Consider the following 17,738-nt stretch of genomic DNA (forward strand, 5'->3'; position numbering starts at 1 on the left):
CCGTATTTTAAAATAATTTTCTAGACTTGTCTTAGCAGGAAGCATTCATTTCAATATACTGCATGTGTACTCTTTCATAATAGTTACTCTGCTTTCTTTAAAAAGACTTGTCTGAGGCATCCAGACTGTGAGTCTGCTCGTATTAACAAAGATGGAGTTTTTCATCGGATGAGACTAGCTTTGGAACAGGTGATAGAAATTGTAACTGACTCTAGACCAAATGGAGAAAGTGAAATGGCCCCCATCAGTATATATTCTGGCATCAAAGAATTCAAGGTAAGAGTAGAAATAATGTTTTCTACAGCTAGTAAAGTACCTCTTAACTAGGATTTTGTGGGGAAAAAAATTGATTTTAGATTTGAAATCATGGAGCTGCATCCCTTCAGAGGTGTTGACTTAAATAACTGTCTCAAAATGCTAAAGAATCTGTCAAGACGTGACTATAATGTAATTGTCATTGCCAAAACATGCCTCTCCTTCTGAATCAGTATGCATTCAGAACTCTAATATGTTGTTGAGGTGATGCATTGACATTGAATAAACTGAAATATCAGAATCGGCTCAGACCTTCATTAAAATTGTTGAGAATTCTTGCTTAATAAGTGTTAATGTTTTTAAAACTGCACACAAAAATATTCTTAAAAACATTTAAATGAGCAAGCTGTCATTTAAAAGAAATGTTCTGAATTGAAATTGTAGCTCAATGGACTTTTTTCCTCATAAAGGCTTTTCTAAATTTCATACTCCATTAAGAACAGTTAATGGGCAGCCATGGCTTACTGCTTTTGAGTGTGTCACTTTGGTTCAATTTATTTGTTTATCCATTTCCCCTCTTTGAATTTCCACTGAAATTTTTTGAGAGTGCCCCAAAGTATTAAATTTGCTACATACACATTTTTAGAAAACTACTCAAAATGGATTACATGGATGTGGAAGGATCAAACAAAATTGGATCATATATTTAATTTCTGAAACTTCCTGAACTTAGAAACTTTTTATTGACAGCAGTAGAACAATGATGTATTTGCTGTTATTCCTGATAAGGAATACAATAATATATTTGCTGCTATTCCTGATAAGAGGCTACTAAACTGCTGGTTGTATTATCACTTTTAAGAAACATCCCAAACCCCAAACTGCAGGTCTGGACACAAGGAAATTGTTGGATTACTTTGAACATAAGGGAGTAATTTTAAAAAGCATTAGGGAAAAAAATAAAATGTAAAATGATAGATCTGCTTTCTGCATTTGCATCACAACTAAATCATGTAAATTCTCAAGGAAATGATGTGCTTCTTTTTCAGAATAAGGTGGAAGGTCTCCGTGAGAATCTTTATTTTCTCTCAAAAGAGAACCTTTCAACAATGCTGGAAGTTATCCTGGAACACACAGAAGACTTCACAGACTCTGCCTATACCAGTCATGAGCACAGAGAGCACATTTTGGAACTGTCTAAACAAGCTAAAATGGAACTAGAGCAGCTGGTTTCAGTGTGGATGCAAGCTGTAAGAGCTTTTTAGCAAAGTAAATCTTTTCATCTCTACTTTGAAAAGAAATTTTGAATGCAGTCTTTCTTCTGGTCTAGGAAGAGAGAATTGGGTGTATTCCTCACAGTGGGAGCTGATCAAGGAAGCCACAGTTTGTTCTGTGCTTTTGCAGCTTCCATATGTTCTGGCCTCCCCCTACCCCAGTGGTACTGCTTCATTCATTCTTTGATGGCTAAATTAGGCTACTGATGGCAGTAGACTAATTTTAATGAAGATGAGAGTCTAAACAAGGCAGTGAACAGAAGTATCACTGCACAGTCTTAAATAGTGAAGTCTTTTGGTGGAGTAGCTCAGAGATTTCAGTTGCCTTGATACCATAGCTGTGACCACAGTTTTCTTTCTTGTTTTCAACTGAAACAGTTAAACTATTGGAAAGGGAAACATTGTAAAAAATTGCCTGGGTTTTTAATATTATGGAAAGAGAAGAGAAACAATAAGGCTATTTTTGTTTGTCCTTTTTTACGTTATTTAAATGATGGTAGCTTTTAGAAAAGAATCATGTTAAGCCTGCGTCTATCATTTGTCTTATTTGTTCCTTGAAAATTATAGAAGATACATGCAAAAGGGGAAGCAAAGCAAGGTTGGAAAATGCAGCTTCTGGTTTTGATGCTGCTTTGCTTTCAGTCTTGCTCCTGAGGATATGTGTAGCACAAAGTCTTATCAACACTCTGAAATAAGGCAGATGTGTCCTGGTATAGGATATTTACTTAACTGAATGTGTCTTATGAGAAAGCCTTTTTGTTCCTTTTTTCCTCTTTGAATCAGGTACTGCTGTCAGGTGTTTTTAATGCAGTAGTGTAGTTTGAAGGGCATATAAATCTTACTGATAATACAGAATATTGTTATGACAAACAAGACACATACAGAATATCAATTTTATAGACTCCCTTTAACTATAGGAGCTAAACCTGTGTTTAGCTTGGTGTTGTTGGTTAGCCCTGGTAGGCAGCTGTGCAAACACTGCTCAGCAATAACTAACACTGTGTTGTCAGCACTGCCTTTATCACAAATCTGAAGCAGCAGCATGCCAGATTTGTAAAGAGAGTTAATTCTATCCCAGCCAAAACCAGGATACGTGGTTATTTCTTAGTTCTATTACTGATGGAAAATAATCACCTCTAAATAATTTACAGGCTACATCTCACGAGATAGATATGAGAGCCTAGTTCAAGATTATGCATATATATGATCTGTGAAAATAGTTGGACGTGCACATGTGTGCTAATGCATTAAGAATTTTCATTAATAAATAACCCAACCTAGTTGTGACTAAAGACACAGCAGCAGGTAAAATAATAACTACTCACTGAGGTGGATATATTTCAGCTCAACAGTTTCATTACAAGGTGAATGTTCTGAAGAACCAATCTTATAACTCAATATAAAACATTTGGTATAACATTTTTAGGTACCACTTTATTTTAAAAAATATGTTTATATTTAAAAAAAAAAAAAGCCTTAAATGCTTGTTTTACTTTAGGATGGTCAGGTAGATGATTTCTGGCAGATGTCAAGGAAACCCTTTTCTGAAAAAAGCTCAGTGAGGTTTAGAAATAAATTCCTGTTGAATACAAGCAGTCAATTAAATTGCCTCACAATTGGTTTTAGATTTAATTTGGTGATAAATGTTTTGTATAAAAGAATTTTCCTAGTAGAATATACACAGGCTGCATAAGTCAGAGCATTTCACCTAGAAAGAAAAGGCTGTCTTCTAAAGGTTCTTGAACTAATGGCATATGATGTCAAGGTGGAGTTTGCTGGGTTTTTTGTGTAATGTCTTGTTGGTTTCTTCCTTTGCTTTGTAGCAAAACCAAAAGACAAAGGATCTCATGGAAGACTTGGAAGTAGCCATTTTAAAAACATGCCAGTGCATGAATGAACTTAAAAGAGAGGTAAGTGCAGCTTAAGCAAGATAAGGTGAATAAAAGTTTGAATTTCATACTTTTCATAATGAGGTTGTAAAATAGGATCCTGTACCCAAGAAGACTGTTGCCTGCTAATAGACAAGAGTAACCAAATCAGAATCAGGTCATGGATTTAGCTACATCATCTTTGTCCTTACTGATTAGAAATCTGTTGGCTGCATAGGTTCACTGCTAACCCAAAAAAGTGTTTTTGGAAGCAAGTACTGTGTATGTAATCATTATTTTAAATGTAAAGGCAAACTTCTCTTGGGGATGCATGCATCACTGTTTGTTAAAACATTTTCTTCTAGTGTGTGCCTAAATTAATAAATTACATTTGCAGTTTATTTTTATTTAACTTTTCCTATTCATTTCCTTAGCAGAAATATGTTATGACAGTGCCTTATATTCAGGGGTTTTTTTTCAGCAGTTGTCAGCTGTGTGTGTGTCTGTAGTAAATCATTGTTCTTTTCCTAAGTGCAAGTATGCTGAGGTCAGCTTGCATACACACATGGAATAGCTGCCTCATTTGGTCCATGGGATGGACTGCACTTGCTGCTCAGGGTCTTCACCCTTCCTAGTGAGGATAGCATGGCTGCCTTGTCTGTTCCACAGAATTGAAGCAAATACAGAATCTGATTTCTGGCAGCTTCCTAAATATTTGCACATGATTCAGCTATCTTTTCAATTGCTTCAAATTGCTGTTCTTTTAAGCAGAGGGAGAAATGAAGATTAAGAACAGTGAGTTTCAACACAGAGCAGTGCAAAGATGTTGGAGAAGTGTGGTGAACTTGCTTAGGCTGAGCTGTCAGCTGCTGTAACTGGAAAATCTCGACTGCTGAAAAAATCATGCTCCCCTTTTTACCATAGGCAGAATAAGAAATTTTGTCTTCTGGACTGTAGTTCCTACAGTTGTTCTGAAGATTTGAACAGTGCTTTCAATCTGTTTCACTTCAGTTGCACTTCTGCTGTCAGGCAGAGTGTTTGGCTCCAGAAAGTGAAGGATAGATAATTTTTGCACTTTGATTATGTGCTGGTTTGTAATTTGGTCACCATTATGGAGGAAGTAGGCAGCAGAGCTTTTCCAAAGTGGCCTTCACTTTGGAATAGGAGCACTTCACAGTGCTATGAGATTATCCTTTTTGAATAACATTGTTCCCAGGTGCTGCATGAGGTGGAAGAGTTCCCAGTCAAATTAGGATGTGACTATTTAATTGCATAGATCATAAAGCCACAGGTGGCTGGAATATGTTGTGTGAAAGAAAGGATTCATGCTCTTAGAAGTAAGTTCAGAGAATTTTGTTGTTTTTGTTGTTCTCTGTGTAGTGATTGAATTGATCCCAGCGTGGCCGTGCTTCTGTACGTGCCTGAAGGCTCTCCTGTTGGTCTGACTTGGGGTGCCACAGTGTATCAGTCAGGATTTCTACTGGTTAAATTCAAGTACTGTGACTATAATTAAAATGTTTTTGAGAGCCTGAGTGGCTGAGAACAAAAGACAGCCTTGTTAAAGTAGTTAACTCTGTCTTTTTATGGAAGAAACCGAAGTTGTGTTTCTTTCTTGAGATGATTTTACTGCTAATGATCAGAGACAGCATTAAGTAGAAGTATATTTCTATTTTGGATCAGGATGAAAAGAATCTCTAATGAAAAGGTGATCTCTATGTAGTCTACATATAAATGAGAATTGCCAGTTCCTACTCCAGCATTACAAGCCTTTCAGATATCCTTTCTTCAGAGTTGACTTCATTTCTGGGATTAGTGATTTGTGCTAATTTTTAATGCCATGTGAGCAATGTTATATAAATAGTTTATAACAGGTTGTCATAGCTCGTTTTTCCCCCTCTAAAAAACAATTGCAGCAGGTTTTGAGGCAACAATTCAGTTGTCTTGTCCTTTGTGAAATTAAAAAACAAATCCAGAAGAACCTAATTCTAGATGCACAGGAAGTACTGCCAGAGGAAGGGGGTAAAAATGGAATCCAGTGAATTAAAATCCCCAACAAACCATTCCAGTAAAAACTCTTCTGTATGGAGTGAGTTCCAAGCTCATCACATTCATAAGAGCTGGAAAAATACTTCCTCTTGAACACCAAGTTTGTTCTGTACTCAGTCTAGTCTAGCAAAGTGAGTGCAGTATTACAAGACTCACAGTAGTCCTATGAGCATATTCTCCTGTTCCTAAATAGGTTGCTATTTTGGTTTTAGCAATATCCTTAAGGTAACCTAGTGACTAGTTGCTAGAACTAGCAGCAGCTGTCACTGATTCTGTTTTCAACCATGGTCCTTCACAGGACAGTGTCTGTGTGTGTCTGGATTTAGAGATGTGTTTAAATGAGAAGCTTCTCCTTGCTTGTTGGGAGTGTGGGGAGATTGAGACTCCTTCAAGACCCCTCTCCTTGTAGAAAAGGTGCTTTATACTTCCCTAAGTCTCTGTCACAAGCTGATTATATTCAAGCTTTTCTTTGCATCACTGATAATTCTAATTTCTAATATATTATGAATTCAGTTTTGCGTGGCTTCAGTCTGATTTACACAGTTCAATGTGTGTTCTTTAGGAGAAGTGGGATGGCCATTGTGCTTTCCTTCTCTTGGACTTGGTGACCCACAGATTCATGCACCTGGTTTTTCCTCAGGTGTAACATAATCAGAAAGCAGTGGTGTGATAACTCAGCTGCTCTTTTGTTTCTCTCCATATTTGGTTGTGAAGTTGTTTTTTCTTGTTTGTGGGGAGAGTTTTTTGGCTTTTTACTTTTTTTTATTGCAGTGGATTTTATCTTTGAATAGTAATTGAAGAACTAAAACTCCAGATGATAAGCAAGCGTTATAGGAGCTTTCATGCCAGTGAAGTTTTTCCTTCTTGAAAAATTAATCTGTCTCTTAAGCTTGTTTGACTTGGTATTGGATAGATTCTTTTTTCTGTTTCATTGTTTATCTCTTCTTCTTTTAATGCTATTCAAGGTCCACAGTGCAGCAACATCTCTGGCAGCAGATCTTCTGAAATACCATACAGATCATATGGTTCTCAAAGCATTAAAAATCACAGGAGTAGAGGGAAATCTTGAAGCTGTAGCAGAATATACTTGCAAGCTATCAGAGCAGAAAGAACAGCTTGTTGAGGTGAGTTCACACCTGATTTCATTGTATAGAAAACCTAGAAAATGAGTGGCTGGATTTGCATCAATCTGTTCTTTAGGAGGGCTTTGGTCTGTGTTTTTTCAGTTTTATTTTATTTTCCTAGTATGCTGTTGAATTTTGGATTGTTCTTGTCAGGGTCTGAGCCAGATACGTCACTGTGGAATGCAAGTGTTGTAGAAGGGATTTTACACTTGTGCCCAATTCTCCTCATGGATCTAGACTCAATCTGTATGTAGACATTTGGCCTAAAATATTAAGGAAAAAAGTAAGTTTCTAGGTCCAAGAGGAAATTATCACCCCTTTCTTTCAAGCACTAGGCATCCAGCAATAGCTGAATCCTGGTATACAAGAATGCTGGAGATACACAGTTAAATTTCTTAGTGCAGTGAGTTTGATTTTTTTGAAGATTAGTTAAGAGGGCCACTGAAAATCTTCCTCCTTTGTGACAAGCAGTGTGTGGAGGTGATATCAGCCACGTGTACATTGTTGCTGTCTCTCACAGATAAGCAGAGGCACCTGTGCCAGCAGGAGACATACAAATATAGATCACTTTGATCTGAAATATGGTCATGCCAGCAGCTGTACTTGCTTCATATCCAATACTAATTTCTAAAAAATTATGCTATACAGGGCTTGAGGATTCTCCCAGAAATATGAATATGCAGAAGCAACACCCTTGAACTTCCAGGACTGGCAGAACAATGCTTTGAATTTTTAATTTCAACTTTAATGTCTCCTTGATCTGTGGCTACTTACTGTTCTAGTGAGACATCAAATTTTTTTTTTTTTTCAGGCATAACCAGAAGGTTAAATAGTGTTGTGTGTGAGACCTTGCAGCATGTCTGATGATGTGCAATAAGTTTCATATGTGCTGTCTCTGTCTTACAAATTCCTTTTGATCTGAAAACTTCCATGTTCCTTTCAACCCAAAGTTCACTCTTAATCTTCTTTAAAAAAAGCTGAAGGATAAAGTATTACTTCCCTAAACTAATTTGGCACTGATTTGCTCAAAGATAATTTAGTCCATTGGATGATGATGAAAACCTAAATTTTCCACATGGTTGCTTATTGCTGAATAAGCCTGTTCTTATTTATTCTACAGTTTTTCCAAGTTCTATATGTGTGTTCACCTTCAATTTTATTCAGACATAAATATGTGAAATTGTTTTTATTTTACTTTAGTTATTAAGACTTTCCTTTCTGTTAATGGTTTTCCACACCTTTCAAGTCAGGATTTAGCCCCATTTTTATTATTAATTCTCCCTGAGTAGCACCCAGCTGTGCAGTCCCCAGTGAATATTTGAATGGGCAATCAATAACTTTGTGTTTGTTTGTACACCTTATTTTTGTATGTACACCTTTTCTCACTACTAATAGATGCACATTTTTTACAATTCTTTTAATTTTTTAAAAATAATTCAGATGTGTCGCTTACTGAGGCATGTTTCTGGAACTGAGCCCCTCGAGATAACTTGCATACATGCAGAGGATACCTTTCAGGTCACTGGCCCACAGGTATGTTCAGCTTTTAACTGGCCTCTTCTGCTACACATAAATCAATAAAAATTATTTGTGTGAATTTTTAGGAGACCTAATGTTTACCTGTTCAAAGCATTGATTTCTAAGAAGGAATTTTGTTCTAGTGCTGGGTGGGAGCTAAAAGAATGCACAAGGAAGGTCATCAAGCCTGCAATTGTCAGATGAATACGCTACGAAGACGTAATAGTAGCAGTTTAATTCTGTGTTTTGCCTGGGGAGGCATTTGTGAATTCATGTGAAACACTATGTACTAGGATTTACAGGAGCAAATGCTTTGTTCTTTGTCCAGATAATTTCTGCTGCAGAAACTCTGGCATTACATCCATCTAGCAAGATTGCAAAAGAAAATCTTGAGGTGTTCTGCGAGGCCTGGGAGTCTCAACTGAGTGACATGTCTCTGTTGCTAAGAGAAATCAACGATGTGTTTGAAGGAAGAAGAGGTAAGAAGGCTGTGTAGAAATAGAAAAATGTAACTTCAAATCTAAGAATTTTAAGTGTGATTTAGCAAATTCTGTTTTCTCAAGAGTGGAGTGCAGTAAACAGTTCCACATCCTGTGGGATCTAGGTAGTAATACACAAATATGTTGGGTTTGTATAGATATCAAATCAGGCTGCTTATTGGATTTTTTCAAAATAAAGCAACCAAATATTTAAAGGCCTGATTTACTATAAGCTTAAGCTAGTAAGATTAGCTATGTTTAATTTTCTGCACTGGGATTAGTTCTAGCAAATCAAATGGAGCTGTTCAAAGGACACAAAAGTGTTTGACACAGCTCTTTACCAGCAGTGTCCAAATACAAGGGGTGGTAGGGCTTTCACCCACCCCTTGTTTTGTCTTGGACATATCATCAATTCATGACAGTCAAGATACAACTTGAATTGTGACATGTTTAATTAATGTCCTGTATTTGTAGAAAATACATATATACAGATATGTTCTATACTGTCAGCTTGCCGTGTATTCACTTCATAATGTAGTGAATGTAGTTATTTGATTTTTAAACTGCTGTCCTTTCTCCTGGATGGAATTTCTGACGACTCTGCACAATCTTGGGATATTTTCTCTGGTTGGTAAGTTTATTGGTATTTGTACAACATGTAGAAGAAAAGCTTGGAATCTTAAGGAAAAAAAATTCTGTGTCTAATTTTAGCATAGGGTAATTTTCCTTTAAAATGGAAGACATTTTGGTTTTTATTTTTATACCACATAATTTTCTTTCAGATTATTTCTTTAGTGTAGCCTGTCACACTTCTTATAGCTATGTCTTTGTTTCAGTCTTTAGGGTATAATTGCTTACAGATAGAATGTAATATATAATAATACTGTGAATGTCTTGTATTTTTAAGAAAATTGCTCAGGTTCGAAAGCTTAGATTTAGCTAAATATGGGCACTTAATTTTTTGTATCTAAGATACAGAAAATGTAAATCCTTATTCAGGTTAGATGACACTTTATCAATGATACAATACTTCATCTTGCTGTTGAGACCTCTTTTCATTTTCAGATTTGATTTTGTAGTTTGAATTTCTGTTCTTGATTATTTGTGTAAGCAGTTCTTTACTGCTAGCATTTTGAGCACAGTAGCAACCAATCACGGGGTGTAACATCTTAAATTGCTGTTGCTGGTTGGTGAATGAGTGTGTGCCTGAGCCTCAAGACTTGTAAAAAGAAAACATATGTTGAAATTCTGAGTGGGTTTACAATAATTGTGTGTACTTCAGGTTATTGGCAGTTTGGGACTTCTGAGAAAAACATGATTGTTATTCCAGCTGTTCTTCCAACTTATTCTGAAATACCACATAAAAATGTGCAGACAGCCTGTTTATGAGCCTTTTAACTTTCAGCAGATTTTTTTTTGTTTTGGGAGCCAGGGTCAAATTCGCTTTCCTTAAAGAGAATATTTTATAACATGAAGCTCAAATTATGTTATTGTAAATTTGTTAGAATAAATTTGGAATCTTTAGGAATTTGGAATCTACTGAACATGCGGTATCTGATTTTTTTCATATTCATACAATGGTCTAGCAAGGTTGAATGATAACCTTTTTATATATTTATATCTATCTGTGTGTGTGTGTGCATACACATATATATATAGATATTACTGTATTTAAAAATGATAGGATGAGAATCATGCAGCCACAGCAAAGCATATCCTTGGCTCTCCAAACAAATTGTTCTTGATGTCAGATGCCCAGCCTCCTCTGTAGTTAATAACTTTCTCTTGGGGCTGCTGATGGCAGATAACACATTTTCCATAAGTGGTATTTTCCACTTTATTTAAAGCATCATTTCACAAGGGCAGCCCAGTGTCCTTGCTTAAAGGAGGGAAAGGAGAATGGGTAAGTGTTGCTGAGCAGGAGGCCATCATGTTGGAGGCCATCATGAGTGATGCAGTGAATTCTTCTCATTTGGCATAACCACCCAAGGGTGTTCTTGTTAGTGGCTCTCATTTCCTCAGTCTTTCTTTCAGCATAAAGTGTTCTGATCCCACCACTGGTAAGATATTGAGAATTGCCTGTGTTCTCTCTGTGGCCTCGGGTGTGTTAGATCTTGTATTGTCAAAACACTGTTAAGAAATCTCTATTTCCCTTGTCATATGGCCCAGACTTTCCTCTGAATCTGGATTGTTTCATAGGTGCCACCAATTATGTCCTTAGAAGTAATTTGATCTCTTATATCCACCTGTCTTCCACAAAGTTTTCCTCTGTTTTGTGGGCTAATCTGGTTTTGTTTGTTTGTTTTCTTTTGTTGGACTTCAGAGTGACTCTTGTCATTAAAAAAAAAAGGGAGGGGAAAAAATCTCACCTGAGCACCCCCACCTTTTTTCTACCAGAAAATACTCTGAAATTACTTTGCCACTTCCAACATTTTTCTTCTCCAAGAAAACACACCTGGTGATCCAGTAAATAAATGAAACTAACTTTACTTGCTAAGAGGTTATAGGAGTGGCATTCACAAAACTTTTGCCTCCAAACACAATGGAGTTGTCACAATATTTGATAAGGCTTTATTCTTCTTGTAATTCATTATACTTGTCTTAATGTTGAGGTTGGTAAAAGTGTCTTTATTTTACAGACTAAAATGTATCAAGTGCTTTATTCATAGTAAAATTGTGACTGTATGTGAGAAGAGATAGAATTACAGTATATTTTTTTTTCTCCTCAGTTTAAAATCTTGTATTTTTGTACTACCAATTTAAATGTTTGGCTTTGTTAGAGAGTTCAGAATACAGCTTAAGATGCAAAAATTGAATGGTGAATAAATGTGCTGGACACATCAAATAAAAGAAGCATTTTTTGGATTACACTAGATTCACATTGTTTATACTAATTTCTTTATTTTCACGAGCAATTGCATAGCTCCTTTATCCAGTGGGGTTTTTTTTCATAACATAAAATGAGGTATTTCTCATGCTGAAATCCCAAATGCACATGGGAGGAGCTGGATTTAACTTGAAAGTGAAGCAATATTTTACTCAATTTTAATGAAATTATACCAGAACATGCCCAAATTGAAGAGGGCTTCTCCAGGGTAGCAGGACTCACAGGCATGACGGGGCGGGGGAGGTTGGTGAGCGCAGCATAGCCCAGTAACCTTCATTTGAATTTGGGAAATATTCCTGTGCCGTGCAGAACTGTACAGCTAGGTAGAGTTGTCCTTCTTTGCTCAATCCTAAACCACTTTTCAATCCAGTGGTGAGGAGGCCTGTTCTCCACAGTGTTGGTGTGTCCAGGCTGGGATGAGGAGGGTGACAGGCTCCTCAGGAGGGTAACCTTTCTCCCCTGCCAGGCACGGGAAGTTTGATTCTGCCCACAGAGAGATTGTTTGGTTCATTTCCATTTGGTGCTTAACTCTGAGGCTCTTGCACTTTGAGATGAACCACCTGACAAAAGTACCTTTCATCAATCCAAGCTGCTGGATGTCAGCCAAGCTCTTTTTTCTAATGTTTTGGTTTGAACATGGTGGAGAAGAATGTAAATAAATGATCTTCTGGTTTGCTTCCTGGTAACTGGGCTTACAAGGCAGCAAAGAAGTGAGAGAATAGTTTCTGAAGATAACATACTTCTCTGCTCTCCTCTTTTATTTTGCCCACTTGATTTGAGAGGAGTTGAATGACCATGAGATTTCTGAAGGACTGTAGGTGATGAATAGGTGATACAGATCAGAATTAGGAGGCTCAGATTCCAGGAAGAAGAGTGAAGCAGGCATGCTGCCATATTCTCAGAGAAGAAGTGACGTCAAAAGTGGGAATTCAAAGTTGAAATAGGAGTATTATGGAGGGAAAACCAGGACTGGAACTAGTAGAAAGCAGAAAATTGGAAGACAGAGAATGAAATAATGTAAATGAATTTTAAGTGAAAAAAAAATTAAAAAGGAAAAACATGTTTAAGAAAACACAGGCAGAGTAAAATAAAAAGAAGACCATCATGTGGTGAAAAAAGCCTCTTGAAATAATAGCAAAGATCTGACACACAAACTAAGGAAATTAAATACCTAAAAAATTACGTATGTATATTCTGTTAATGGAATCAAATAAAAGTTCTCTGATTACACTGATAGAATTAAGTATTTTCTGATTAGGTAGGATTTTCTCTGACCACAGTTGATCTGCTCCTTTGAAAGGTCTTGGTTTCTGTGGGTCCAGTGAACTGTGTTTTTTGTGTGTGTATTTTGTGATCCTTAGAGATTTTGACAATGTTCAAGAAATAAGTAGTTAGATCTTTCTTCTTTTTGAATAGGGTGAGCAATGAAACCCTGCTAAGGTAAATAATGAGAATTAGTAGAAGACCAAAGGCAATTTTTATTTTCTTCTGTTTGCCACCACTTTCCGTTTGGTTTCCATTAATTCTGAATGCCTGCCTTGTGTGTGCAAGTACTGTGTCATTGCAGTGAGCATTTTTATTCCATTTGTTATGTCAAAGCTTTCTGTGTTTGAACTTTTTAACAAGACACAACATGTTTTTACATAGCTCCAAGGAGATCTTTTATGCTGCAGCATTTAAAATTGCAAGTTCACTTTTGTTCTTGGTATGTCTTACATGCCCTTTAGCTGATGTTTTGATGTATAGGATGTTGTAAATGACTTCTCATAATTTGTATTGGTCTTTAGGGGAGAAGTCTTGCTTGGATACACGTTAGGGCAATTAATATCCGAATAACACTGCATTCTGAAAAAAAAAAAAGGTTATGCATCTTGTGCCCTGTTAGCTCGTTCATCTTTTGCAAAACTGCACAGGGGAAGGAAAAAGTGGTCTTAGGAAGGAAGGTTCCATTTTTCCTATTTTTCAAGAGGGTTGAAGGACACTTGTTGGCGTCCTAAAATTGTAGGAGTCAGTTGCCTAGATACAGAGATTTTGATCTTCCTGTTGTGTCAGGAGATAAAGGGCATGCTTTCAAAAAATCCTGAATGCACAAAAGAACTGTCTTCTGAGGACTCAGAATGGAACTTCTCTAGGAGCTGATGCAAGAGGAGGAATTAGCAATTGTAGCAACTGAATCTATTGTAATGAATGCTAGTCTTTGTAGACTATTATATCTTCTGGTAATTGAAACTCAGGCTGTTAGCCCAGGCAGTGTTTCTTCTTGAAAATAAAGTCTTATCAACTTTTAGGTAACACCCAAAAAGGATTTTTTTTTTCTTTCTTAATTTGTTTTGGTCAGACTTGGCAATACAAGAAAAAATTCAATAAGTGTGTAAAATGCTGTAGAACTTCCTTCTTCATAAAATACAGCACACATGGGATACGTATAGTACAACATGAGAGTTTTATTTGCATTACTTAGGAAAACCTGCCTATGTATTTCTCACTAGTGGCACTGTCTACTCCAAATTTCAGACCATTCATCCCATGCCAAGAAAAGCCATACATGGAGCTGCAAATTTATGTTCTGTATTTTGCAACAAAATGAGTGTATGTAGCTAGTGAGTCATGGAGAGAGTTGCTTTACTTTCCTTGTGAAATACATGCAGGAGACTAGAAATTTTACTGAGGAAAATGTTCAGAGAAGCTTTCTTAATTGCCAGTTGCTAAAATCTGAGCAGTACAGAGCTCTTGGCCTGTCTCGAAAGCATGAGACAGAGGACATTCAGTATTCAGAGAGGAGGAATTACAGGTAAGTAATTTGCTTTTATAGTACTGCAATTTTAGGAAGGATGAAGTAAGGCATTTGATCCCACTGATTAAAATCTGTAGATAAATTTTGGTATAAACCTGTGTGTTCTTCATAGGAGAGAAGCGCGTCTACCTATCACTGCCCAGACCGGGGGTAAGTTGCTTTTTGGTTTCTTGTAGTTACTTTGTATCTGCTGTTCTCTGTTTGATTTCTTTCCTTGTCACAACCAAATGGGGACCTAACAATATCTTGGTAACATGCATCCTGACTGGATGGCTGACAGAAAAATATCAAAGTTTGGCAATTTATTAAGTGAATAATAAACAGACTGAAGACAAGTGTAACTAGTGATGTTACATGCTTTAATCACTTTGATTATACATAAACTTTAAATCCTGTTCAACAATTTTTTTACTATATAATCTACTTTCATGCTGTATAATTAAAAAGTACATTGTTGTTATTAAAACAGTAGGAATATGCTGCAATATACTGAAAATTAAAACAAAAATAAATCATACTACCAAGACTTAACATTGTAGCCTGAGTTAACCTATTTGTAACAAGGGTTCATGTTCCGAGCGTGTTGTAGCCTTTTTAAATAATGAGTTCTTGTTTCCTTCCTTGATCTTAAGTGTTTAATGTTGAGAAAAAGGTACACCAAATACCCAGTTTTTAGGTATGAGGTAATTTAATATCTGCAGCTGATTATAATTGATATTACGCTATTTCTGAGAGCATCTGTGTGTTAGGAAGCCTCCTAAATCTTGATAGTGTCATGCAATCAGTCATTTGATTCACCTGCTGTAAATTGAATCTTTCCATGAGTAGGAAAAAGGGAAAGAATGGTCTAAAAAGGTACAGTAAGCTCTAGCTTGTTTCTTTCTCTCCTTGCTTTTTTTCCTTAACCTGTAGAGAAATTTGGGTTTGAAATGGTCCTCTGTCTCCATGTCTTCTGTTGTGCAATTTTAGAGGTTCAAACACAACACAACTTCTGACTCTTAATGAAAAGATAAAACCTTTATAAATCCAATATTTATTTTAAAAGTTTTATAAAGCCAATCTGTGGATTTAAATTGTTAGGCTGCATGAGCATGGGTGAATTTCAGTATCTAGTTATGGAACTAGATACTGAAACTCTGGATAGGGTTTCTCTCCCTGACCAGTTTGACTAAGACACATAGCTTTTGGATGTTATAATTTAGAGATTAAATGTTTGAAGTCAGAGTCCCATTGATTAAAATATTTTTAAAAATATTAAATAAAATTTTGTGATCAGCATTTAAACAGTTCTGCTTGCATTGTTTGAAAGGTTTCTGCCTTCTTTTTGGGTTTTGCAAGATACTTAATATTGTGGGGAGTTACAAATGCACAGTTTCAAAGTAGACAGGAAATACAGATGGCATCCACAGGACACCAGAGTTTCTTCACAGAGTGATTTGTTTGCCTAGCTGGTGCTCTGAGCTTTGGAATTGCCTCTGTTCCCGGTGTTGTTCCTCTCAGCAGAGCCTCTCCTCCCCCCACTGCCACCACAGATCTGCTGTGCCTGGCTGACGCCCACGCTGTCCCTGCACAGAGGCCGCGCTGTTCCTGCCAATCTAATTAGATCACATATTTTGTTACATCTGTTTAATTGCCACTCTGCTGTTTGCTGGTAATGAGTGGCACCCTAGACCGTGCTGTAGATGAGGACCAGAGCAGCAGTGATGATTCATGTGTGTACTTAATGCATATTTTTTCTCTACAGTTTAAAGTGTTGAATCATGTTTTAAAAGCAGAATAACGTATCTACTGATCTGACTTTTAATAATAGTACTATTAAAATAATGCAAGGAAACACTAGAGTGGAGAAAACTGCAAAAACATTCTGACCTTCCTTTAGTTATTTGTGAATTGAAAACCTTATTTGCTGTAACCAGTGCTGGTTTTCTTGAATATCCTTCCATGACTCTGCAGCTTAAATATTTGCCATACCTTCTAGACCAAAATTCGTGTTTACAAACAAATCTAGTTTGGTTTTGTCTTCCTTTCTTCTTTTAAGACACTGCCTTGAAAACAGTATTTCTGAAATTGCATTCTAACATGCAGTATAGTCAAATCACAATTAGGAGTACAGTCCTTTGTGCTAAATGTTTTGATATGAGATCAGCATTTCTAATACATAGGCAGAATTGCAGTGTCATTCTTAATGGGTAGTCATTCTTAAGATTCAGAATATTTAAACATTTTTGGATGGAAAAGAGAAATGGCAGAAAGTTAAACTGTGCACTAAATTACACTAGGAACTTCCGTATGAGTACTTTTGCTCAGATTCTTGAAGTGAGAAATGGAAATGGAACTAGAATCTCATTTCTGATGCTGTTCACAATGAACAGTGTTGTTTCTTGGTTTGTTGGGTTTTTTTTCCGCATGCATTACTGAACCTAATTTGCCCAAGTACTCCCACGAATGAATAGCAGCAGGTTTTTGTCAGAGTTTTTCAGAATCTCAGACAAGGCTCTCAGCTGAGCACTGAGATTATCCAGCTTCCTCCTGTGCCTCACACCTCTCCAAGTTATGATACCAATTTTGTGCTACTCCTCTGCAGTCCAGTGGTTTCTGAATGTGGACTGTGCCTCCCACGTCTGATGATTTTGCTGTCTTTGCACAGTGACAGCACCAGCACATGAAATTAAAGCCAAAACCAGCAAATAATTACAAAATAAATTATGAATTACTGCCTAAGTGTGTCATGCAGTTGGCAAGCCCTGCCTTACCAGGAAGTCCACTCACATCAGTACCACTAATTATGAGCTAATATTTGGCTTGCAGCCAGACTTTTATTTTAAATAGTTCATGACTTAAAAAAAAAAGAAGGAAACCCATGAAAAGATCAGTGTCAGTATTTGCTTACAGCTGCTTCTCCAGAGTGACACAGAATACTGGGCTGCCTCCTCACAGCAGCATTCATATGGGTTGTAGTCTATGTCAGCTTGCTATTAGCCAAATCAGCATCCCTGTTATATCAGTACCATCAGTGATAGAAAAATCAGTGCAGGAGTACTTGCTTAAGACTGTTTAGTCCTGAGTATTATTGAGGATTTACAGGGTAAAGGGAAGAGACTGTACTGCATAAGGAAGTGGAGACTGTGGAAGAGGTCTTTTCCTTGCAATTTCAGGCCATCTGCACCTGCCATTTCAGGACAGACAGATCAGTACAGGTTCTCAGTTTCTGCTGAGAAGTTTGTTTGAACCTCTGGAACTCTCCTGCAAAGTCTTTCTCTGAATATAGAGCTACCTCTTTAAGATTTGCAAGTAAAATTATTACCAATTCCTTTTATTTAAAAACATTATTTTTTGTTTGAAACAGAAGCATAATGCAAATCTGAAAGCATTAAAGCCAGTCAAACTAGATTCTGAGGTAAGATGGCATCATTTTAGTAAAAAAACTCCTTTCATCTTTTTATCTTGTCTGAACAATGTGTTTTTAAGTGCTATAAATATGCTTGCTATTTAC

General features: G+C 36.7%; 1 protein-coding gene across 1 annotated transcript in view; it reads left to right on the plus strand.

Annotated features, from left to right (window-relative positions):
* Positions 1-17,738, plus strand: part of CTNNAL1 (catenin alpha like 1) — a 57,380-nt gene that overhangs the window by 34,634 nt on the left and 5,008 nt on the right. Inside the window, exons 6-13 of the mRNA XM_059493373.1 lie at positions 106-276; positions 1,305-1,505; positions 3,353-3,439; positions 6,409-6,567; positions 8,008-8,100; positions 8,414-8,564; positions 14,358-14,395; positions 17,592-17,642. Coding sequence (XP_059349356.1) covers positions 106-276; positions 1,305-1,505; positions 3,353-3,439; positions 6,409-6,567; positions 8,008-8,100; positions 8,414-8,564; positions 14,358-14,395; positions 17,592-17,642 — 951 coding nt within the window. The remainder of the gene's footprint in view (positions 1-105; positions 277-1,304; positions 1,506-3,352; positions 3,440-6,408; positions 6,568-8,007; positions 8,101-8,413; positions 8,565-14,357; positions 14,396-17,591; positions 17,643-17,738) is intronic.

This window comes from Ammospiza nelsoni, chromosome 1, assembly GCF_027579445.1.
Source record: "Ammospiza nelsoni isolate bAmmNel1 chromosome 1, bAmmNel1.pri, whole genome shotgun sequence".
Lineage (NCBI taxonomy): Eukaryota > Metazoa > Chordata > Aves > Passeriformes > Passerellidae > Ammospiza > Ammospiza nelsoni.